This window comes from Heliangelus exortis, chromosome 4 (assembly GCF_036169615.1).
Source record: "Heliangelus exortis chromosome 4, bHelExo1.hap1, whole genome shotgun sequence".
NCBI lineage: Eukaryota > Metazoa > Chordata > Aves > Apodiformes > Trochilidae > Heliangelus > Heliangelus exortis.
The window spans coordinates 25,367,678-25,394,386 of record NC_092425.1 but is presented as its reverse complement, the minus strand read 5'-3'; the positions used below and the strand labels follow the sequence as shown (position 1 = coordinate 25,394,386).

The 26,709-nt window shown below is 35.9% G+C and overlaps 1 protein-coding gene across 1 annotated transcript in view; it reads right to left on the bottom strand.

The window, feature by feature from the left end:
• SGCZ (sarcoglycan zeta) overlaps nucleotides 1-26,709 on the bottom strand; it is a 174,295-nt gene that overhangs the window by 53,647 nt on the left and 93,939 nt on the right. Inside the window, exon 3 of the mRNA XM_071743461.1 lies at nucleotides 13,826-13,913. Within this exon, the coding sequence (XP_071599562.1) occupies nucleotides 13,826-13,913 (88 nt within the window). The remainder of the gene's footprint in view (nucleotides 1-13,825; nucleotides 13,914-26,709) is intronic.

Below are 26,709 nucleotides of genomic sequence, written 5' to 3'. Positions count from 1 at the left end.
CTGTGCTGGCTGGGATGGCTAAAAGTATCTTCACTCTCTGCTCCTGTGGCTCAGCTGACAGGCTATAACTTTAGCTATAGCATCTTAAGCACTTATATGGGTCCTTAGATAAAGAAGCTAAGCAAGCCAAAGGAACATACACCAGGCACCCAATTGTCTGTATAAGACTTCAGACTATGTTTTGACCTATTTATAACCTAAATAATTTCATTTTATTAAAAAATGAGCTAAATATTTGAATTGAGGCTTTTCATGAGTATAATGAGTCTCACTTGACTGATTTCTTATAATACTATTATAATGAAATATATTACAAATATAAAAATATATGTAAATAATTTATTAGAAATATACCTAAAACCAAATTAAAATGGCTAAATTAAAAATTAAATTATTAAACAAAATACATCTAAAGTAAGTAGTAAAGATATTAAATCATAGATAAATATATGTTAATTTTTATTATCAACCTTCTTATGTCATCTTTCCTATGGATGTTTTTGTCTGTTGTCCAGGAAGCTTTTGTGACATCAGTTAATAGCCACATTACATTAAATTCATCTTATCTATGCCTTTAAGTAAAATTTCACAGACAAGTTCATGCAAATGCTCAGTTCATGCAAATGAATTATTACAACTCCAATGTATTTTGGAGTACTTCAAAACCAGAATGGCAATTGAAAGCTTAACAATTTTTCTTCCTCATGACGAATACAACCTGAATAGTACTAAATCCTAAGAGATTTTTTCAAGTTTTCAGCATTACCTTCAGCCTTGGAATTTGTAGCTTTCTGCAGTGTGAGTGGTTTTTAAGCTAATTATATACCTTTTGGAAGCCAAAGTTTACAGAAGCAGTCTGTGCATTATATTTCCACCTAAAATTAGTGGGAGAGTTTCCATTGTTTTTCTTAGCTGACTTAGGCTACTTTTACATTATTTGCTCACTATTTTTTTAATGAAAATCCAAAGCTGCCTGCTAAGTAACGGAAGCATAATATTTACAGTATTTTCAACTGAAAAGAAATGAGAGTAAAAACAAGACAGAAAAGTACCTGGTATGAGATAACTGACTCCATTCTATGCTTAAACGAACAGCACATTCGAATCAACTACCAAAAGCACACACAGGTCAGTGAGGGGAATATGAAATTTCTTAATTACATAGATGAAACTCCAAGACAAAACAGGAATTTTGCATATCTCTTTGAGAAATAAACCATCTTGCAGATCATAAGGTCATCCATTACTCTGTTTCTATTTCTCATGATACATTTCCTTTAACTCAGACTTTTAGTCTGACATTTCTACTGAATGTTCTAAAAATTTCCCAGAAAGTCTACTGGAAATGGCCTATCTGTAAATCTCTACATTGCTTTTTTCTTTGGTTAAAGTCAGATCTGATGTTTGACCTCTGTGTATCCTTGGAGACCTTATCTCACATCCACATATTCTTTAAAATAATTGTTAATACCCCAAGTATTTTTCTGCTGCCTGCTTTATCATTCTGAGTTGAACAGTGCTGGAACTGATAGTGAAATACTTTCATGTCTCATAACTATTCCTTACCTTTTGTCTTCCTGATTTTACCCTGTGACCTTTTCACTAACTGTTACATATCTTACATTGTGAAGATTTAAAAAGAAAGATATCTCAGTTTTATATTTCCTACTGGTAATGTTTTCTGCAGGCAGAAGACAGAATTATTCTGAAATCTGTTTATCTTCTGTAGGTATTTTAAACATTTTTGGTGCTTTATTAATATAATTAAAAGCTAACAAATATTTCTACTTGTATTCTTTAAACACACTTATTATTCAGGGCTGAGTTTTCTCTGCCTACTTTTTTTTTTATTTCTATCTTTTTTTTCCACTCTGTATTTTATATAAAAAAAAAATAAAAATTCCCAGATGCTTTTGGCAGTTTTCCATGGACTTCAAATATAACCAACCTATTGTGATGAGAAAATATTGTATAATACTATTCACAATGTACTAAGTAGAGCGTTAAAAGTTTTTTGAGTGCAACTTAAACTTTTTAAAGATTAATAATTGACATCACATTTTGAGAGAAGACTGAAACAAAAGATATGAGCCACCAAAGAACCTAGAAATTTTCTTTGAAAAGAAGGTAAAAAGAAGTTTTATGTTCTTAAAAACTGAATTAAACACAGATAGTTAATAACATAGGGAGGACTGGAAAATGCATTTTTTCCAAATTTCTCAGATTTTCTGGTTTAGCTAGGAGAATAGAAATACACTGAAGTAATCTATGCAAAAGGTGCTAGAAATTCATATAATCACACTTTATCTGAGAAAGATTTAATGATTTAATGAAAATGAATGTACAAAATATTAAAAGATACACAATGGCTACCAGCGGATGTTTCTGGGTAGTAAAACAAGAGTAAAATATTATAGTCTTATTACTAGAAAATGATGATTTTATACCCTTCTGCTACTTTTTTGCAGATTTTCAAACTAGCATCCACTATGATGACAGAACAAGATGAAGGTGGCTTAGCCCAGCTCTCAGGATTTTTATATTATCAATTTAGGAAATTACTTGCCTCTTTGCCCTTGGCAGTGGGACAAAAGCCAGGAAAGCTTCAGAAGCAAGAAAAAAGATGATTTTGGCTCTTAGCTTCTAGAAGAGTCTTGTCTGATTAAGGTTCTCAGTAGAGTTCAATGTTGACTTGTAACACAGAAGATACAATTCAATTCCCAGATACCTCAGATTCCTACCCTGCTGGCACTTACATTCTGCATCTTAATCTGTGATTTGAATCACTCACAGATTGTCATCTTTCAAATACAGCACTTAAAAAAGCTACGTTGATACCCTTAGGAGTAGGATCTAATTATAATGGAAAAAGTTTTGTATCACAGGAAAATCTGATGTGTCCTTAAAGAAATGTATGATTTTGTGAGAAGAAATCTAACCTAGATGCATATAGATGTATAAATTCAGAGGCAAGATCTGCAGCAGAGGTGGAATTTTTCTCTGGACTTGCTGAAAGCTTTTGCTTAGGAAATCTGGCAAGCCAACTAGAATTATTCCCCCACTGAGAAAAACAGATGTGGTAAATTAGCATCTGGCTTCATACATAAATTCCACACAGAGATAAAGTTAAAACCAGCCAATGAAAACAAACCAAAACCCCCAAAAAAGCAAGTAAAGAACAATAAAAAACCAAACTAGGGACAGAGGATAAGCAAATTTCCTTTCCTTCTTAAAAGGAAGGTGACTGTGAGAACCATCCTGTCATCCTCTTCCTTAACAGAAAACTACTTTCTACATTCCAGAAGCAAAATATCTAGGAAGCTCTTAGTGCCTGACAGCTTCAAAGTGGTAGTGTCTAGGTGCCTTGTGACAGAAGAGCAACAAAACATCTTCTCTAAACAAAACATCTGTCCATAAAATCACAAAAAGAAACTCAGTAAGTTTTGTGACTCTGCTGTTGAAACAATTGCTTATAAAGGCAACGTTTTCCTTAATTCTGATTTGGAAAAAATGTTCACTAGGTATTATTTTGATCTATAAATGATCTCAGTGATTCAACAAGGGAGAATTATTCCCAGTGACTAATTCATTTCAGATTTATAGAATGCTTTTTTCTCACATGAAGAAACCTAGTTGAAATTTTAAAGTATTTAATCATATATTCAGTTCCATCTATTCATAATTCAGCAGCAACTGCAGTAGTTGTCACCATAAGAATAACCTAAGGATAAAGAGGGTATTTTCAGATATTTACGTATCTATTACAGAAATTCTAAAAATCCATGTTAAACATACCTTTAAATGCCCTGTACACACTTAACAGAAATTCCATCATGACAGCTCTGTCAATAGCACGATTTAACATTTCTAGTATTGGCATAATATGGGATTTGAAACTCCACACTGTTGACAACAAACCATGTTTAATTATGGATATGAACCAGTATTTTCCAATGTATTATTCAAGTTTTGGTGTTATACATTGGAGTTGGTTTTGGAACTGCATATTTTTATAATACTCAGAGAAGCAGTACAATAAATAGAAAATAAACTTCAATATTAGTGTTTTTAAAAACACAAATTAATTGTAGCATGACAGTGAGATGCAACTTATGATCGTCTAGAGACATGCAAGAAAAAATTTGAGAAAACAGGGTTATTTATTCATTTTTTTAATACTAATGATCTAGTTATATGAAACAGAACTTGTGATCTAAGAGGTTCATGAGCTTGTATGGATAAACAATTTTCGTGGAAAACCAGACAAATGTTTCCAGGCCTGACTATCCACTTGCAAAAATCTCTTTCACATAGAGAAAAAGGATGATTTCCCATTACAGGCTCAGTAAGATAACTGATAGACCTCAGACTTTCAAAAGATAACATAGCTGAATAAAGATTCCAAGTCTTCAATAAAATTACTCCTCACCCTTATTTTGATAAATCTCTTTGCTGTCACTTCAACATTGTAAGCAGCAGCAGCATGCTGTTGAGTTCCTTCTTCCAAATGTTCTTTGTAGCTCTGAAGTAATGGAGAATATAAAAAAAGTTCTCTTTTTTTAATTTTTGAAATTATGTTTTTGTATTTAGTAAAGCTTAAAAACGGCTTCTCTTTTATTTGCCCCTATTTCGCCCTTCACCTAAGCAACTCTTTTTTGAATAATATATTGTTACAGCTATTAATGAGCTGTCTGAATATCAGGAAAAAAAATAAAGTGGTAAAAATAAAATCTTTATGTCCTGTCAGGGACTTGCTAAAGGTCCAGATGCTCTAGGTAATTTAACAACGCTTAGCACCCAGCAGCAGCTTTTGAATATCACAATGGATGCACAGCACCTGTTCTTGCAGTTAAATTAAGTATTAGCAGTTGATAAATCTGACGACAAAAAATGAGAATCCTCTTTTGAAGATGTATGCTGTAGCCCTCAAAACCTACTCAAATATCTCTAAATAATGTCTATTTGTTTGGTTTCTGGCATCTTTCTCATACAAAAAGAAATCACCTCTCTTTCCCTGCTCTGGACATTTGAGTAGTACTTATGCTGTCTGTACTGGCCAACAGTGTGTGGGTAACAACAGCAGGACAGATGGCTATGGATTAATGTTTAAACAGTAACACTTCTCTACAACCATGAAAACCACTAATGACCTCTTTCCAAAAAGGCTCTACATCTACAATTAAATACAACCACTGTTCACAGTTCCATGTCCTCTAGTATAGAGGGCATATGGGAAAAACCAAACAAACAAAAAACAATACTGAGGATAAAATATTTGAGAACTGAAAAAGAATACCCTTCTCCCCAGTTTTCAGCATCAGTTTTCTGGAAACAGTGGAAGCATCCTGACTTGAATTTAAAATACAATGAGGTAATATAAAAAGCCTATAAAGCAGAAAAGAAGAGGAGGACTGCTGTACTGCCGGAAAAGTAGCTGTTAATAATTAAAATCTGCTTCAGTGTACATGTGTTCTTACTACAGATTTCTAGAGTCAAAGTTAGCAGTGAGATGAAACACTGCAGCACTGAGCTGAGGTTCATCCCTAGTGTACTGGTGATCCCTCTGCACAGGGTAAGCCCTGCACTCTTGCTCGTCCTCATTTGCTGCCTGGATAACACTGATTTAGTGTTCCCTTTCATTGCTTTTCCATCAACCCTAAAGTGACAGGGGGTACACATCATTAGCTATTGCCCTCTCATGAGAAAAGAATCCTGTGTCTGCAGCTTTTCCAAAACTTTACTGTGGGAAGCCAGCACGCTGCCAGTCAGTCCTCTGTGTGTCTGGCTATTCCTGCCAGCACCAGCTGTCAGCAGCTGGGACTTGAGGCATCACTGGAAGCCCAGATTCCAGCAGGCTGACTGAGAAATTGTCTGCTACTTGTCCTTCTTCCTCCCCTCTTTGGATGTATTTTGCACTTCTTCAAAAGAATCATAGAATACCTCAAGTTGAAAGGGACCCATAAGGATCAGAGTCCAATTCCCTGCTTCTGCCAGAACTACCTAAAAATAAACCATATGACTGAGAACATCATCCAGACACTCGTTGAAATCTCACAGGCTGTAGCCACTTCCCTGGGCAACCATGTTTCAGTGACAAACCACTCAGTGAAGAACCTTTTCCTATTGTTCAATCTGAACTTTCTCTGACACAACTTCATAACTTTTCCATATGTAAAAAAAGAAATGTCCCACTTCAAGAAAAGTGGCTCAATGAAAAATTTTATAGTGACTATATGCAAGCAAATTGGAGCAGCTGCAGAAGTAAAAAGCACACTGCTCACTGGCTGCATACACCTTCAAAGATTTCTAAAGTCCAAACCTTAGAATGCATGTTTTGACTTTGAAAAGACATCTTCTCCTCCATGTGCTTGTCCTTTACAAACCAGCTCTAGATTACAAGAATAAAAACGTATCAGAAAACACGTACTGGACTGTAAAATTCCTTCAAAACATAGATGATGAACAAACTTAGAAAAAGAGAGAGAAAATAACCTGTGTGTATTTTGTCTTTGACTAATAGTCTTCCATCTATAATATTTGTAGTAATGTTCTAAATGTACAACGTGTTTTTCTTTATGTCTGTCATAGACAGTACAAGGTGCTTTCCTCATTAAATTGATACAACTTCAGATATGAACTAAATCAAGCTACACCCTGTATAAGAGGTAGAAATAGGAACCTGAGCTCAGACTGAGGGAAGGAAAAAGAAAATAAGTTGGGTCAAGATTCAAATGCCAAAAACTTTTATTCTGAAGAAGACAGAAAAATGAAAATATACTGAATGCAGAAATAAGAGGAAGAGGTCTCAAGATCCCAGCTCTGGAAGTACTTCTGAAGTGTTTAAATAGTTTAACAAAAAGTAATTATTTCTAAGATTCAGATAAAATTATGTATAACATGCTTGTGAGGATGTTAAAGCAAAGAGTTTTATATCCACAGCAATAGACTATCTTTGCTGTGCTTTTTAGGACCAACAATGTAAAGGCACACTTATCTCTGAAATAACCACACAGAAATTGTACAGAATTTAATTTTTGTCTTACTGCTGCTTATGTTTTTGTTTACTCATGGGGGATTCTTGACATATCAACTGACACGATATGCAGTTGTGTTTCAGGAATGCAGTTTCAGGTTAAATAATGGCCATACCTACCAGGAGAATTAGCACTTAGTCCAAATAAGTGACAGAGATATAGCTTGATGCTCTTTATTTTTAAAGCACAGTTTTCGTATGGCAATTCATAGGGGAGATGTAAGATTTATTTTACACCTCAGGGTATTTCAAATACTAAACAGCAGTGTAACGTGTGTCTCTGCACATAACATAAATAAGAGTATCTTAAAGATATGAAAGATATTGTTTAAATATTCGAACTGTACCTAAAGGACTAGCAGTGACCTGAAGTACTGCAGAAAGTATCTTTCAAAGAGATTTTATTACCCAATACAAACTGTGTTGCAAATGGTTGAGGATGCCAAGTATATTTAATAGTTTTATGAGTTAATTAAGTAATGGATATATAAAAAAAAGTATTATTTTTCAATTCAGTTAAAGCAAGGACTAGTAACAAGAGCCTAAGTTCACCACTGTTGAATATCAAATGTACATATGCAGATTAACACAGAGAATGATGCAAGTAATTTACAAGTGAACCAGAAGTAAAAACTAAAAAAGAGTAATTTGCAACTGGTTTTACTGGTCCATTAAATATTACTCCCTCTTGCTGCTGAACCAAAACAAAGAGGCTTTGTATTATTGGAACATGCCTTAAACAGAGTTGCTGGTGAAATATGGATGAATTTCAAATAAATAACAGGTTAATTTTTAAAAGGCTATTTTGGCAGGCCCATCAAAGTGCTGGCAAAGAAGTTTCAGCCAGTTTTCAGAGTTTCATATTTTCCTAATATTGTACTTCAAGATAATTAATTAATGGGAGTAGATTCTCATGGTAACTTAGCCAAAGTAATTAAGAGTATATCTGAATATATTTTACGTGAGCTCCTATTGCAAAACCTGTTACAGCACAGATGGTTTGTAAAAAGACTTTTCCAGAGCCCAGACAGACAGAAACAGAGGTAACGTCACATTGCACTGTAAATTATGAGAAGGGATGAGACTCAGATTCCAGCTGGGCATTTCAACTGTTATGAGCAGCATGGCTTGCTTTCTGACTGCCTCTTGGCTCATCTCACACGTTTTGCCAGGAGGAGATGTAAAGCCATATGGCCTCTCAGACACTGCTCTGTCGTACCTTCTGCAGTGATTCCTGAAGCTGAAAGACATCCTTTAACTCTGCAACTAAGTGCAAGGTAGCTAGCTTGTACTAAAAAAGGGCATGTTATCTTGCATCTACCTCTCTTTAAAAAAATCTGACAATGGATTAATACCACAAACCAGAAGATGAGCTGTATTCTCACCTCCAGATAAGCTGCAGGTATTCCTACACTTGGAAAGAGTGTTCAGCTGGCTATAAAACTTTGATAAGAAACATTCTATTGTAAAATGTGTATACTCAGAATGTATATTTTGCTGTATAAGTTATCTAAATATTCTCTAAATTGACAGCAACTGACTTAAAACAAGGGAAAACACAAGATAACAGAATAACATTAAAGAGGAAATTCTATTTCAGGTGCAAAAGTACATGAAAAAATTTAAATGATGCAAGCAATTGGCACAGAAATCACAGTTTCTGTGTTCATTGTTTCACATTAGAAAATGAAGGAATGACTTCACTAAAGCTAGAAACTGGTGCAAAAATAAGAAGAGCCTGACCAACGATAACATGCCACAAAATCACCTCCATTTCTAATTTCCACACGTTAAAGTTGCTTTAAGAAAAAAAACCAACTTTTTTTTAGCTAAGGTACAAAAGAGAATGTTGATAAATAGATAACTGATTAATCTGATTTTGTTTCTAAAATATATCTTCTTAACACTATTCATAGTTCTACTGCACCACAGTGGTTACAAGAGCAATTCTTTAACAAGAAAATAAGACTAGCAGAATGTTTATTTTAGATTTTTGAAATGTCAGTCTAGTTTGAGAGTACAGATAGGCAAATCTCCCTGATAGGGAAAGGAAAAAGCCATTATTTCACGTCCTCACAGTTAAGTTCTGCTCCATATTCTATAGAATCATAGAATGGTTTGGGTTGGAAGAAGCCTTAAAGATCACTTAGTTTTGACCGCCTGCCTTTGGCTAACTCTAACTAAATCTAACTAAATCTAACTAACTCTAACTAAACCAGGTTGCTCACAGCCCCATACAACCTGGCACTGAACACTTCCAGGGAGAGGGCATCCAAAACTTCTCTGGGCAACCTGCTCCAGTGTCTCATCACCCTCACACTGAGGAATTTCTTCCTAACATCTAATCTAAATCTATCCTCTTCCAGTTTAAAACCATTAACCCTTGTCCTATCACTACATGCCCTTGTAAAAAGTCCCTTGCCAGCTTTTCTGCAGGCCCCTGCAGACTATAAGGGTCTCCCCACAGTCTTCATCTCTCCAGGCTAAACAACCCCAATTCTCTCAGCCTTTCTTCATAGGAGAGGTGCTCCAGCCCTCTGATCATCTTTGTGGCCTCCTCTGCACTCGTTCCAACAGTTCCCTGTCCTTCTTGTGCTGAGGACTCCAGAACTGTACTCCAGGTAGTGTCTCATGAGAGGGGAGTAGAGGGGGAGAATCATCTCCTTTGACCTGCTGGCCATGTTTCTTTTGATGCAGCCCAGGCTACTTTTGCCTTTCTTGGCTGCAAGCATACGTTGCAGGTTCATGTTGAGCTTCTCACCCATCAACACACTCAAGCCCTTTTCCTTCAGCTTGTTCTCAATCTGTTGTCGGCCCAGCTTGTATTTGTGCTTGGGAGTACCCTGATCCAGGTGTGTGACCGTGCATTTGGCCTTATTGAGCTGCATGAGGTTGGCATGGTCCCACCTCTCCAGCCTAAGTCCCTCTGGATGGCATCCCTTCCCTCCAGTGTTTTGACCACACCACACAGCTTGGTGTCATCAGCAAACCTGATTTTCTGATTCTATGATTTCAGGCTGCTGTGTATGCGAAGATGAAAAAATACATAAACATTGTTCATCCATTGTTACTTAAACATGTTAATATTCCATTGTCTTAATAGATAATTATTTCAGCTTCATAAAAATCTTAAATAAGCAAATGTCTGACAACAGGTACCAGAGATCTAGATTAACACAAGTAACAAGTTCTACCACAGGCAATTCTAAATTCAAGAATGTTTGAAATGTTGTCTCATGCTTCATATTTTATTTCACATCTGTATGTTGCAAAGGGAACTTCACAGACTACATTCAGGTAGCAATTTACTGTCATCACCTCTCAAGTGAAGGGGTAGCAGGATGTGTTACCTAGTTGGGTATTGGTAGATATAGACACAGGGGATTGGCACATGTGATACAAATAAGAACGATGAAGGAGACCATTTCCATTCCCAGAAGTTTCCATATGCATAATGTCTAATGTCCAATAGTTTCTGCAAAATAACCTGTGTACTTGTGGTAGAACACAGTGAGGAAGCAAGCACATTTGAAAAAAAATCTCAAATACACAACCTAAATTTTGTGATAAATGGATGGAGTGTCATCAAGTTTAACAAGTTATTTGAATGGCTATCCCTTTTAGTGCTGTTATCAGTCATACCAATGCTGTAACTGAAAACTATACATCTGCCTGCTATTTTCAAAAAGTAATTACAGAAGTGTGATATAAATTTCACTGGTATTGCAATAATTTTTCTCAACTTGCATAGCTCTAGACATCTCAGTGAGCAGAGCTCCAGGTTCAGGAGCTCTCTAAAGCTGTGACTTGTAGAGCTCTGGACATCTATGAGAATTATGAATCTTTCTTAAATAGCCCAAAGCTTAGCAAAAATGAAATGCACATTTTTGCACATTTGAGATATCCTCAGGGATCTTTAAGAATGCAAAAAGGTCAAGCAATAGCTGCAAAGCCTGTCAGAAGCAATAAAATAAAAGAAGAAGAAGAAAAAAAAACCTCATGAAAAAATGAGAAAGTTGGTGAAGTAATAATCAAATCTGAATATGAAGTTATGCTAAATACACATACGGGTTTCAAATGTCATCTTTCAGCCATACTTAATTTGATCCCTTTAGCATTTGTCAGCCTAATGTACCCCCCATTCCAAACCAGGCAGAGCTATACGTGATCTGTGAAGACAGCACAGGAACAACAGACTTTTGGCTTGAGGTGAGCAACTATTTTGCATTTGTAAGACTGGCAGAAAAGAAGCAAATAATTTTCCATGTAGCTTTAACCTATGGGAACACTGACTACAGAGAAAGGGTTGTTTCAAAGTAATTGAGTAGAATGCATGCTGCAAAGGGTATTGCTAAGTAAGGGATGGGAAGAGAGAGATGGGACTACTTGTTCTTATCTAGTTGAGATACAAAAATCTGTGGATGGTCATCTTTACTCTGTAGATACACTTGATGTCACTGCTACATCTGCTCTGCTAGTCTTAAATGGCATGTCTGAAATTGAAGGCTGTAGAGTCCTTTTTGAGATCAAGATACAAACTTGGCAGTTTCCTGACCATATGTCATGAATAGACTGGAGCACAAACCTACGTTTCTAACTCACTTGGTACAGATCCCAACAGAAAGTGTTGCTACACCTGTGACTGTCTCTCTGTACAGTTTTCATTGTGAATAAAAATACATTGTATTGTAATAATAGATGCATCCTTGGTATTGTAAGATCTGGAGACATGAATTCACAACATTTAAACATGTAGCCACTGAATTATCCCGTACTCCTAGCTATCTTTTATTTTTCTTTTTTCTTTTTTTCTTTTTTTTTATGTACTTTTTCTTTACTTTTCCTAGATGAGGTATGAACCAAAAATGTCTTAATGATGCACTTTACTGAAATACTTTGTGTTCCACAGTTACTCACAGAACTGCAAATCTGTTATCAAGGCTTTCAGTGGAGTTTTTTCATCTCCATGGGTGATCATACAATATTTTTCCTCCCAGACCCAGTTTACACTAATCTACCTTCCAGTTTAAAATCAGATGCTCTTAAGGCAGTCCTAATCTTGCATAGTGCAATTCCAAATACTAAGGAAATAATTTTAGTTGTCCTAAAATTGGACATACCAACAATTTGAATGTCAGAGATGAGAGACCAAGCTATTTATTGCCTTGAAACATCACTTATGTCCTGTCAAAGACAGGAAAAATGCCAATGATATGACACGTGCAGGAAGTGCATCATTAGCTACCAAAATGCAAGGGCATTCTTCTTTCTTTTCAGAATGTTTCTACCATGCATAGAAATTTGTATTTCAATGCCTCACACACAGCTGCTTCAGCATCTAGCAACAGTGAAGGGACAAAGAGCATTTCTGAAGAACGCAGGGACTTTCCATAGCATATTACAGCTAACAGAAATAAATCTTTTCTGATGTTAGCAAACCTGGAACAGAGAAGTCCCCTTCCCTTAACTCAGCAGTTATTTCCATGATTCTACCTAGACAAAAATTTAAAAATTGTCTTTCTCTGCTCTATACAACAAAATATTTTAGAAGGGTAAGAATAATACATTTTGAATTTTACGTTCCTATTAATTTCTTTAATTTCCAATAGGACAATGTTCAGGCTTTTACTGATTGTACTGGTAGTTACGAGTGCCTGTACTAAGTAGGAAATATTAAATATTAAACAATAAAATAAGGAATATTTTATATGCATTCAATAGTGCATGAGGAATTTATAAAAATTCAAGAAGATTTTTATGTTAATATAAGAAAACATAAAGGCAATATAGCCATCATGGAAAAGAAAAGGAAGATAAAGAATAAGAAATAATAAAAATACAGTATTGCAATTTAGCGAACTTCCAATCTCCAGACACTCTGCACCAGCTGCACACCAAGAAGCTTACAGGTGCTCACTCTCATGATGGCAATGTAAGAACACATGTTTTCTTCAGGCCTTCATGTTTTTAGAGTATTAACCTCTAGTGTGATGTCTTTAAGTAGGTCAGTCTCAATGCACTTGCATATATTTTCAGTGTTGGATTCACTTAGCATGAATAGTGTTAGCAATCACAATACCATATTTATTTCACTCATTGTGAATGTTTGCCATGGGCATCTCACCTTTTAGCAATTACCAGCTGAAATGGAGGGTTTTAATAATAGAGCTACTAGATGAAACAGAACTATGTTCCATAAACACACCGGGCAAGTACAATATGGCTAGAACAGGTGTTAGCTTAATTTTCCTCATCTGTAGCTGCTAGCAAGTCTGGTTACCTTTGCACACTTATTTGATGTGGTCATTCAGGGAAATCAGTGCAGATGGTGTGTCACTCTGTAGGCACTTGCCAAAGATTTTTTACAACTTGAAGCCACTGTCTCCAGCCATTATGAAAGCTCAATTACAAATAGAGTTTAGCTAAAAACTATTTGTGAGCACATCCTCGGCATTAGAGGAAAACGGAAGGAATAAAACAGTTTTATGCAGGAGTATGAAATATGTTTTGCTGAAATTTTTTTTAAGTTTTTTTATTACACCTGTCCCCCCCAAAAAAACATGTTACATTAAGGTGTATTTTAACTATTCTGAGCCATTTCCACTTCCTCTGCTTTCAGTTAATGCTGAATCTTGCTTTTATGATCCACTGAATGCACTGGGTTTTGTATGAGGACACAGACTAGATTTTTTTCTCTGACTATTCAGCAATCTTTTACCTGCAATGTTAATCAATGAAACCTATTCATAAAGATAAATTGATATACATGACAGTCTTATAAAGAACACTCACCTACTGTCAGTTGTCCAGTTAACTGTCCCATGTGATTTCTTGCATTCACTGTTACATTTCTGTCAGACTGTAAGACCAGCGGGCTATCCTGGGAAACATGTATAAGACAATACATGAGAGAAAAACAAAATTTAGGTAGAATTAAATTAGAATTAAATATAAACATGCATGCTGAGAGGGGAGTTGTGCCAAATATAACAGCTTTTAAAAAAGAAAATCGAAGTATTTTAAAAGTCCGTTTTTTAATACAAAAGAATAACAAGAATAGTACTTTAAGCTTATAACCTTTCTACATAGAATTCGTGTTTTAGAATGCAGAGTGAAACTTAGTTTATATAAATTGGGCTTTATTTTCTGAAAATATTACAAAGTTACAAATTAAAAAAAGTTATTAACACAAACCTGTTTCCTTATCTTTTCCTACATACTCCAAGCGTATTTTTTATTACCTAACAGTACACCACATTATTCTATTAATCTGTACAACCTATAGTATTTGGATTGCACTTAGCAAAACCTTACAAAGAGAGCTGTGCATTTTGTTGAAGGTAAAAGGTATTATTCTCAAAAAGCAGAGAAAGAGAGCTCTGGAAATGTGGTCATATAACAGACAACCCTGACCCACAACCAACAGTACCTGACGAGAACTATTAGCAATCAAGCTTACTGATCATGGTCTCATTAGAGAGGGATGAGTGCATGAGGGGAGGGAAAGTTAAGATGTGGCTGCTGCTGCAGAAAGGCCCTTTCCTCCCTGGAATCACCTCCTACCACACTGTTCATCCCCTGAAGTGAGATCACAGGCCCATTAATGCTTCTGGCAGTTTGCTAGCACTTACCCATACTTAGGGAAGTTTATCCAGCACCAATAAGACAGAAACAGCTGGAGAACTGCCCTAGGTAGGGGCTCGGAAAATATTTCAGAAAATTACTATATATTCATTCCCTGGATATCCATTTTGGTCATTCCTGCATTGACCATAGTAGGTTATAGGGACTACCTGTGTGTCTGAGTGTATGTCACTGAACATATTGGTTCTTCCTGATCTCAAAAGATTTTTGAGAAGGAATTGAGGAGACATAGATAGAGATTTATTTTTACCTGAATGACACATTAGGTTTGCAATTTTCTATCTATTACATTCCTTTAAATCCAGGGCTTTCCTTTGTAAGAACCAGTCTTTTCAGTTGTTTTCACTATGTTTATTAACTCCAAATGATACCCAGTTCCCTGGGAAGTCTGAAATTATTCTGAGCTAATTTCTAAAAGTTCAGGTGTACTTCGTCTCTCACTGGACCATGCTCTGACCTCTCTAGCATCCTGCCAATTAGCTCTGCATCACAGAATCTGGCAGATGAAAGTCACTGTTTAGCTTGTCCATCTTTCCAGATAAAAAGCTATAATTATCAGTGAGACACAGTGTTCAGTGTGACTGGTTTGAGCTAAACATGTGATGCAATCAAGGGAGCTTCTGGCAACAAAAGCAGATGCTAAGGACCTTTTTCTCAACACTTGATTTGATTTCCACTTTCCTTATGGTCCTTTGAAGATCATTAGTCCAGGCAACTGCTGCTCTGGGGAAAGTGGTTGTCCTGATACACAGCTGCATGGCCAAAGTATATTCTTAGGGAGCCCTTTTCACTTATGCCTCTTAGATTTCTTGTGCTCAGTCTCTAATTGCAAATGAAGACCTAAATCTATAAATTCTTAAGTCTCAGACCTTAAATCTATAGTCCTTAGTTCCTGGATGGCAGGAACTAAGAGCCTAGAGCTGCAAGCTTAAATTCTGGGCCAAAAAAAAAAAAAATGCAGTTCCAAAACTCCCATCAATTTAGGCAGTCCAGCATTTTATCTACCTGCTCTGTTTGCCTGAACCTTGGTTTTTCACAGGCAATGCCAGAAGACAAGAGGTTCAAGGTACTTAAAAGTAGTCTACTCAGAGGAGTTAGCAGCTCAAATAAGACTTAGTTAAAATCAGTGGAATTGCAGATCTTCAAGAGCTATAGTAACTAAGGCAAGTGTCAGTCATGTAAATACAAATTAGCATATATCTACAGCATAAAAATGTTGGATAATTTTATCTCTGGGTCAGAAAATTAGATCTGCTACTCTTTTGACATAAACCTCATCTTGCAATTTAATAGATTTGATATTCTACAAAATACTGCACATTCAGATGGTAGAAGTGCCATTACAGTGTTTTTGTGGCAACTGGAAATTTAGGAAAAAAATGCTTTGATGAATATATGCACAAGTAATAGGATAGAAAAATGGATGACGAAGCTCTCCAAATACTGCAGAAGCACAGGAAGATTTATTTTTTAAAGTCAGAGAAGCCTGGAAACACGCATAGTTACTGTCTTGATATAGTTTTCCAGGCTGATGCTGCCCAATAACTGACAAAGAATAAAAAAGCCAGACTGGTATGTTAGCAAATAATTTCTGTGTATTAATGAAAAACCTGATTACACCTGATGAGAAAACACACATGAAAAAGGGTAAAGATATATTACTTCTGCTGCTGGCATTATATACAAAGAAATATATATACACATATCAGATCTTCCATTAAGAGGAAAATATAAAGAATACATTCCCTTACATGTAATTAAGTAATGTAGTTCCACAAAATTAGTTCCGTGGATTTCTGTAGCTCAGTGTTAAGAATTTCAGGAACAAACATGCTCCATATTTATAATACAATCACATACACACAGTATAAAAGTTATAGTGAGCAACTCCAAGGAACATCCCCAAAGAAGTTCTTCAAAACTTAATACTATTTCTTGACGCTTCGTTCATTTTAGTGCATGAGAAACAGAAATAAAAGGGCAGATCTCTATTGCCCACCACAAGCTTTCAAGCCCTGGAAAAGGCCATACCATAGTTGCAGCCACAGACCCCTGAGTTCAGAAGCTGGTTTTGCTGCCTAAAACTGCAGCAAAGGACACTGGAACAGGAAGTTTGCTGAAGTAAAGGAAATCTATACCATTTTTGGATCTTTGGAATTTGATCTTGGAGCAAAGTAGTCTAAAAATCCAATACTACAAGCTCAAATCTGTATTATAAAATCTTCCTCCACAAAAAGCACACATAAAAAAAATTGTAACTGGAGAGCTGACCTTTTTCCTCCCCCTTCCTGTCATGGAAATTCAGATCTTGCCCTCCTGTTTCTTCATTTTTCATAGCTGACATACCAACACAGCTTATTTCACACTCGCTATAATTCCAACTTGAACTCCAAGAATGTGTGATGAATTAAGAATAGCAGTGTGCTATATACATTTTCTCTGAGACAGGTATAGTTCCACATATACTACAAAACCAGTGAAAATTCTTTAAGTGGAACAAGTCACACTATTCATATGATAATTTTTAAGTATTCAGAAACAGCAATAGTAGGGAGTTCCTTAGATATCCTTTATATTTGTCATATGAAACATTGGCACAGAGTTGTCTGTGATGTTACTAATTCATTAATATTTTCTTTACAAAAAACAGATGTCATTTTAAATAAAGCATAATAAGCTGTATATCTACTCATCAGCAGAACACTCGAGCTGTGTAATTCTGCAACTGGTCAGAAAAGACATAAATTATTTGTGATGAGATTTTCAAAATTACAAAAAGGAGCACAGTCGAAACATTCTTACAGTTACATAGAGCTTTTGATAAGAAAAATACTCTAAAACAGAGGGATCCTTTCAGGGCCATGAGGGCACCAGCAGCCCTGCCCAAGCTCCCTGGGGCATTCCCTGCCCCTGGCGGGACCATTTTAGTCCAGACCCACTTGAACCACTGACAGGGATTGGCTCCCCTCAGCAAGCAGTCAGCCCTCACTGCCTCCTGGCAAATATGAGGATCTCAGGAACTTGTTGATGCTCATGATACTGCAGGAGAAGACTCTTCATCACAAGTGCTGAAATATCACAACTTAATGATTTTCAATAGTTTATTCAGGGCAAACCAGATGAACATGACGCTACCTATCATAGTCACTACTTATCTAAAACATTTATGCATCTGGGATTCATTACAGGATAAATAAAACCAGTTGGGTTTGGGGGTTTTTTGGTTATTTTTTGTTTTGTTTTGGTGGGGTTTGTTGGTTTTTGTTGTTGTTGTTGGTTTTGTTTTGTTTTAAGCATTCTTGAATCTGATTCCAGTTATAAATACAATGAAAAATTTCGGGAAAATAAGGGTTGGTTTGCGTTTTTTTTGAGTAAAGTTTACAGTGCACTACTAATAAGCGTTAACTTTTATTTTTGGAGTTACATGAGCAGATTACTTATGACGTAATTTCACTAAACAATGTTCCGCATGAGCAATCATAGTAAAACTCTAATTTTTTACAGATGGTTCAATTATTGTTAAGATATTTTGGACAAATTTCATGCCTTTTGTACACCATTCAACCAGGCAATCCCAGCCAATTAGCTTGGTTTTGAAGAGCATTTCCAAATTGCACCTGTTAAATTAGAAACAGTTTAAATGGAACAATTTAATTCCGTTTAGTTTAATTCAACATTAGTTTACTCTAGGTAAGATGTAACACTGTATAATTAAATATAATCCCAGAATTATGATCAGAACACAGTTAATTATGATTACACCACCCACTTTGACTCTCTTAGGAATAGCAGCAATATGTATACCCTAACTTATAGTGCAAGCACAAGTGTTGGGATAGAAAGAAAGTAAAAGAAATATACCCTGAATCTTATTATTTTAGAATTGATTATTTTAGAATTAGAGGTAGAAGAAAATAGGAATGTGGAAACATGTAAAAGTTTTACTTTGTAAAGAATGGTACTTTGTTGGGAGTAGAAAAACTATGTACTCAGCATTTATTTAAGTAGCGAGATAAGGATAAGACTCTGCATATCAAAGTTAGTCGAGTAGAGATAGAAGGAAGCTGGTAGTAAAAACAATTTGGAAGCTAACACACACCAGCTGGACATTAACCAAGAGAATAAAGGTGAAAAGGACACAGAGAGGAAGACATCTTACTTCATCAGAGGAAGACTGCTTACTTCATCGACGACCACCTGAGGGAGACACACAAGCGCAGAGGGGGCCAGTGTCGCAATTCACTGATGAAGCAATCTACACATGCATATGTATTAGAGAACTCTGTAACCTGTCGAATATCCAATTAGCTTGCGAAATTTTCCAGGATAAATTGTGGCCGCGTTTTGACTGACTTTGGAGCCAGATTTGGGTGGTACCCCTGGTTCCCGGGGCCTCGAAATAAAGTACCACATATAACCTCTCCCAAGTGGTTATGTGTTTGTTTCCACTCTAACACAAGCACTTTTATGATTCCTGTGTTTGGGCAAACACAACCCTTTAGGTTTCTACACAGTGCCGTATAGGTGTAAAACATAATGCAGTAAATAGACAGGATTCTGATCTGCCAAACCTATCTGTTTGTGAGAGGATGTAAGGTTATATACTGCTCTGTTGTTTGAGGATATCTCCATATAGATATGGCAGGACATTTCCTTACAAGGTTCTTACCTACCCTGATAAACCAATGACTCAGAAGAACCATTGTATTTCCAAGGTATTTTTGCATTAAAATAAAAATTTAAAATAAAATCAGTTAGACTTTGGTTTGTTGAGAAACTCACCATGGCAATCCCCATATCCAATCACACAGTGGCTGTACATTTCAAGACTTCAGCAAAGACAGGGAATATGTTTCCCCACTGCTGCATAGCCCCACAGCTTGTCTACTGCTTTAGAGGCTCATACTGTTAGTGACTGGAGAAGTTGATCACTGTCTCTGGTCAGTGACCCAGGCATTAGCACCAACATTACGTGAGTTATTTGACCACACCACAGCAACAAAATGGGAACTGAAAGAAAGAGAAAATACTCGGTCCACTGGTCAGTCCAGCAGCCCAAGGGAGTCAAAGAGCAACTGAGCAGTTTTGCAATAATAACATGGACAATTCAGGCAAATGAGGGTTAACAAGTATAAAGACTTCTTTGAGGAATTTAATGCAAAAGGTTTGGGAGAAGAATGAGAAGGACTGAGTGTCAGTCAAGACTGGTAGAAAGCTGAGCAAATAAGCTGTGAGAGCATGGAGATCATTCTGTGAGAGTCCGCTTATCTCACTGGTTGGAATTTGCCTCAAAAGCACAATTTTAAAGTGAATAGCCCTGGCTAAGGTGGGTGGGTGATGCCTAGATAAAAAGAATTCACCCATTTGTGGCACACTGGACCAGATGGAAGCCCTCCCTCCAGGCAAGCCTGTCTTCAGTGGCTCTCATGCTAATGAACCTGGCTTGGCTGAGCAGAGCAAGGAGTGGGTGAAGAACCGATTGCTGGCAGTGAAGGCTGTTGGAAGTCTGCCCCAGGCCATAGCCCTGACTAGGGTGAGGAAAACACCTTGATTGTTCTGCTGCTAATGCCCCTGGCTTCTGCAGCAGCTGACTGACAGCTAAACAAAAGGGACTCAGGGGTATATATGGCTGGCCATGCTGTGGCTGTTTTGTTGTCTCTTGACCCACCTCCATCTCACATCAGACCCTGTCCAGGATCAGCACCATCTTGAAGAAACTCGCTGGGCAGCTGGGCCCCTGGTGGTGACTCTCTCTTTCTCTTTCTCTCTCTCTCTCTCTCTCTCTCTCTCTCTCATTCTTTCTTCCCACTTTCTTACTCTTTTTCTCTCCCACCCCTCTCTCTCTCTCTGTTTCTCTCTCTCTTCTCCTTTTCCTCTCTCCCTTTTTTCCCTGGCAAAATATCCCCCATACTTTCACGGGGTTCTATCATTTTGTTTGTGTCACTTGTCAAATAAAAGTCTATGACTGCACCTGACCTTAAATGGTTAGATTTTGTTCATGTGGATCAAAAGAAAAAAATAATGTAATGTTACTCTGGACTGTAACACATTCTTTATCTGTTTACCCGCTGTGCAGAACTAGAAAGCCAGCATGTTGCTCAGTAACCTACCTTACAAATGCAGAGGTAATGATTGAAGCGGACTAAGAAAACACATGTCTGTAAACCTAGGAGTCTCAGAAACAAACTTTCTATCAGGAACTTAATTATTAGCATTAAGAAACATGAAGGAACTTGAATAAAGAAAGATTTGGAAAAAAACAGACCCATAAATGCCAGCACTTGCCAAGTTCTTGAGTACTGAATAAAATGGAAGTATCTGTTAAAACTAGTGGAAACTTTTAAGAGCTTAGGACCACCAAAGCAAAAATTAAAGAAAAATGCTATTCATCAGAATATTCACAAGATACTCTTTCCAATAACTTTTCCAATATTCTTATTTATCAATGTCTTTTCAGTGAAATACAGATTCTATTTTTCCAAATCAAGGAGGGAATATACCTCATTTAATTGACTCACCAAAGAACTGAAAAGCTGTGGAAGACAGGTAAAAAAAGAACAAGCAAATGGTTTGCAAAAAACCCTAATTGATATTGAAAGAAATATCATACTTGAGGGTACTAACAAGGTTCCAAAAAGAATACTTTCTGGATAATTCTTGTTCGTCAAAGCAACATATCTCAGTTCCCAACCTCTGGTCTCTTTCCATGTCAGCCTTCTTAAATGCTAAAGGCAATCACAGCTATACTCCAGCTTCATGATACAGGAAATCTGAACCCAAACTTGGTTATACCTACCAAAGGAGGTAATAGAGATGTAGCCAGCAAGAATCATACACAGCATTCTGAAGACCCACAGGAACTGGTGAAGCTGCGCAGTGATCATGGCCATAACCTCCAGACAGAAATAACTTCCTTGTTTTACTTCCTCATATAATGCACCATGAAATTTTTATGACAGCAGAATTCAGACATGCATAGGAAAACTTAGTGATAAAGCAGAAACAGATATTTTAAAAAGCAGACAGAAGACGTGACTTTTCTGGAATTAATTTAAACATCAAACAAAATTTTAAATGGACTTCAGATATAAACATCTCAGCTAAAAATAAAACAAGACTAAAAATGTACTTGGAGGAAGCCTGTTAAATACCCAAAGCTTGCTCTCTCTAGTCATTAAGCTTGTGACACAGCAAGTAAAAACGTATATTACTAAGCTGCAAAACCCCCAGAAGACTTTAATTAGGACAAATGTAGAAAACAAATGCAACTCTCAAAATCTGAAACCAAAATGTTAAGGGTGGAATCACTATACTTCACTCCTTTCAAACCATCATTTCTTCCTGTGTGGGTATATCAGTTACTGAATGGATTTCTTTTACTAAAGTTAGTCCAACAGGAGTCTAAAAGCCCCTTATGCTATTTCAGATCCTGGAAAGCAGTCTTTCAGTTCCTGTTTGAGTGCTGGTTTCAACCACGATATACCATTACAGTGAAACAAGACCATGTTTCTCATGCCTTTTTAACTTAAAATGGTAAAACTTGAAATATAGCAGCAATTAACTGCAGGAAGAGGTTGAAGACGTTACAGGAAAATCAAAGTATATGCACCAATTTAAAAGTAATTTTCTACCATTTCCTACTGAGGGAGCACTTCTCTGCAGAACTGGAATTGCATTTACTTTAGACTCACTAGCTGAGTCAAAAAAAAAAAAAGGTGTAGTCAGTGATCTGATCACCTAGATACATGTGTAACTTTTACCCAATTCCTAGTTACTGAGATGTCTATGACATGTCTATGAGTTCAACATCCTATGGAAAAATTATAAAATGAAAAAATTGCCAAAATAAGCTTATTGTTATATTTACCTAATAGCATGGAAAACCTGACATAAAAGTTCTAAAAAATGTGAAAACTCTAGCATACCAATAGCTCTAGATTTCACTTCTGTGGTGCCTTTCACACATTTCAGTCACTAGGTTTTGGTTTTTTTTTTTCACTGATTTTTGTGACAGATCTTTTCATGTTCTAACGATGAAGAAAGATAAACAAATTCTAAAGGATGGTTAAGGTACAAAATTGAATTTCAAAAGCACATAAAATGTAGCAGAAATCTGGAGTAGTTTATCTCAGACAAAGTCACAAAAACTTACTACTAATAATAAAAAAGACCATTTAGTATATATCAAATTAGTATGTTAAAGCAAAATATAAGATGCAAAAGTAAGGCAAGACTAGTAATTTACTTAAAATATTTAGAGAGTTTAGCGAGAATATTTGCATTTTAAGTTAATATGAAACTTATTTTTTTATAGAAAGTTAAGGCGGTGGGAACATATTTGTTTAAATTATGTCACTAGTATTAGCAGCAGCTCCAATAAAAAAAGTCAGAAATAGCTATCTGTATTTTTGCTTCTTTACATAGCTATCTTAGTTTCTACAATGCTGGTATTTCCTGATAAGCCTTCCTTCAAGAAGAATCACTCACTGCTGGATCCTAATTACCTTGGTAATGCTTTCTGCATTGATAGTTGTCTCTACTGTTCCTGTGTTAAATAAGCAGAAGCAAACAGATTTCAAATGAACTCTGAAAGACCCTACTGAAAAGGAGGGATATTATTGTCACTTTACTGAGCCTTACCCTGCTTGCACCCATTGCTTATTATGTCAATTGTTAGATGCTTTCAGGCTTCATTATTGCACTTCCTTGATGCAAGCGCTAGCAATTCCATGGATGCTTAGCATGAGGTATAATGAGGCTTTAATAAAAGCAACAGAAAGAATGAGAATGGCAATTACAGGAATAACAAATAATACATTGATTATATTTAGTAATGCCTATTATAAGAATGATTTAAAATTTCAGAAAACATCTTGATCATGCTATCCCAGGGATGAGGACTTTTATGGCAAAAGTCTCAGCATGTATTTTATTGGCTGCTAAGCACAGGAATTCGGTCTAAAAATGTCTTTCCAGCATTTCTTTTCTGCAAGTAACATCTGTGGCATTGTTGAGAAAATTAACTGTTGGCTGCCTAGCTAGAAAAGTCAGATAACTTTCCACATACTCTGGCTTTAAGAAAGCAGGAGAAGCTAATTGATAACTCTTCTGTTTGAATTATGGAACTATGCCTTACACCCTTCCATACTACCTGCAGTCAGTCATAGTTTTGTTTTCAGGACTGAAACTATTTGGGACAGTCCTATCTTATAAGAAAGGATCAGTCTCATTATTTCTTTTCCTTTCCTCTTAGTCATTAAGCTTCCCCAGATGATACTGCACCTCTGAAGCTTCTTCTTCCCCCTTTCCCTACTGCAAGTCATTCCTCACTCTATGATTAGGGCTGCTCTGAATTTCCCAGGGAAAACGACACCTCATAGAAACTTTTTTTGCCATTCAAGGGAGAGGACTGTGACTATCTCATATTGAGAGACAACAGTAAAACGATCTATAACAAAGATAGCTCACATAAAAAGGAATTCAGATGCTTCATATATTGGTTGGTTGTTCCAGTTTCCTCAATTTTTTAATATCTATGTTAACAGCTAATAAATAGGACAGAATAGTCTTTGCTTTCCAGTTTTCCAGGCAGAATCACTACAAGATCTAGATCTGAATTACTATTCAATAAAATAAACAACTGCTGTTACCACAAGTTAGGAAGAATCAGTAAGAAACCCAAGATTAGGTTGAACACAACAGGTAGAAGATAGAATTTCAAGATTAAAAAAACAAACATCCAATACAGGTCAAACATTTGCCTATAATTCTGACATACTAACAGCTAGAAAGTGACCTTGAAAAGGTTTTGCTATTGTTGATTCTTTAACCTCGCAAAACATTTAATAAGAAGCTTTGCCATTAGTATGACACAAGCTTGGTCAATATATCTGAGCTCAGAATTTGCTTCGTGTCTCCTCTAAAACTTGTCATCTCTGGAAAGGAGATATTCATCCCCCCTTTATTGCAAGACATGACTTGGTGATTCAATAAATTGCCTCTCTGCAAGAAAATTTGCTCTGAGACTTGACAATCACAGACTAAAACAACTCACCAGCCCTGTTCTGAAGGTCAAAATTGAGGAAATAAAATGCCATAGAGAGGATTATGGTTCAGGGAAAGAAGCAGGATATGCCCCTTTAGGGAAGCATATTATTTTCCAGTGGGAACAGCACTAGTGCCAACTTTGCAGTCATAGATAATTGCCACCTTTTAACAACACAGATCGTTTCCAAAGGATGTAATTAAAAATTCGTCTTTCTACTCTCTAGCTATTGAGAATTTATTTCTGTTTCAGTAACTGCCTAACTTTCTGTTACCAAACTTTTCCACAGAAGATATTAAAATACTGGCTAAAACTTCTCTCCACTGACAGAGGCTACAACAAATACAGTTCTGTGACTTTGCAGTTTTCTACAGATAACATTAAGATTAAAATAGCATGAGAAATGTCAAGGACCTGGATCACTTGTGCAACCTGCAGCATTAATCAGCAAAGTTCTAAAGATGGAATTTCTTTTAAATTCAAGATTATAGAGTGATATGGGAAATTTAAAATGGGGGTATTTCCTTAGCAACAGTGCTATGCTGCCAAAAAGGTCTCATTCTGACTTGCATTAGTTTTTCAGTATTTCTCATACTTCTGCAAAAGGAAAACAATCTGCATGGTACTAAAAAAGATAAAATTCTGAATTTTTTTCTTCACTAGTGACACCAGAGTGGTTTTAATATGTTATGTTGTGTTTCTGGAAACTAGTCAAGCTCTCCAAAATGTAAAGGGATGACCAAACAGTTCTGGGTAATTCTGTATTGGACTATTACACTAATTGTCAGTACAAACATTATGTTTCTAGTGTAATCTTATTAATATTGTTCTATGTCCTTATTCAAATATCTGCAAAACATTTCCAGTGTATGTTAGTTATTTTCAGCAAAACTTTAGACTAATTAGTTTTTACTCCACGTTTATCTTAAAGGGCGTTGAGGAGTTTTGAGCTCTGACTTTTGAGAAAAAGTAATCTAAAAAAATTAGACTTGGTTTGTGATTATCACAGAATGTTTCTTCCAAAGAATAAAGTATTTATTTTAAAACTGCCAAAGTTTTAGAATATAGGAAAATTATGCCAAAGTTGGCCAAGATACTGTAAAAATTATATATGCAACATTATAATAAAAATAAAATATCTAACAGTGAACTTTTCCAGTAAGTTCTTCTGGACTCTAGGAAGCCTGTCTGAATCTTTTTTCCTTGAATCTTGTCAGACTTTCCAGCATTCTGGAGCATTATATTCATGATATATAATCTGATAGATTTTATCCTTAAAATCAATCCTACAATGGAAATAAACTCTGGAAAAATTGTCATGAGAACTTAGCTGCTATTGAACTAAGCAAAGATACTGTTCAGTCTACTAATTCACATTTTACTACATACTAAAATTAAGAAAATTCCTTCTCTTAGTATTGTAAAGAAAACATTGGTTCTTCCATTTTTGAATCTGTAAGATAATGAAAAGAATTTATATTCAGGGATTTTTGGTTAAACTCCTTTCAACAGTAAATCAAAACAAAAATTTTTATCAGCTGATCAACATTCTCAGAGCTAATCACACAAAGTCTGCACAGAGAAAATTTCTCACTGAAAATCTTCCAGTGTTTTATTCAGCTTAGAAGATATATATATATGTGTGTATGTGTATATATATATATATATATATATGGGTAACAGAAGTCCAAAAGCATGGCCTCAGAATTGAAATAAGATATATTAAACATCTCCTAGCACTGGTTTAAATGGTGTAAGACTATTTTCAGCTTTTCCAGACCCAGAAAACAACAATGAAAGGAATACTTTTTTATCTTCTCTCAGGATACAGTTTTTATTATCTTTTCCTTGTCAGCCAAAGTAAAAGCTTACAGTGGATCTACCTCTAGCCTTCGTCCTGTTACAGAAATTATCTTACTCACCAAAGAATAAAACTAGGAAACAGCTAAAAAAATTAAATGTTTTTATTATTTACACTGATAATTTC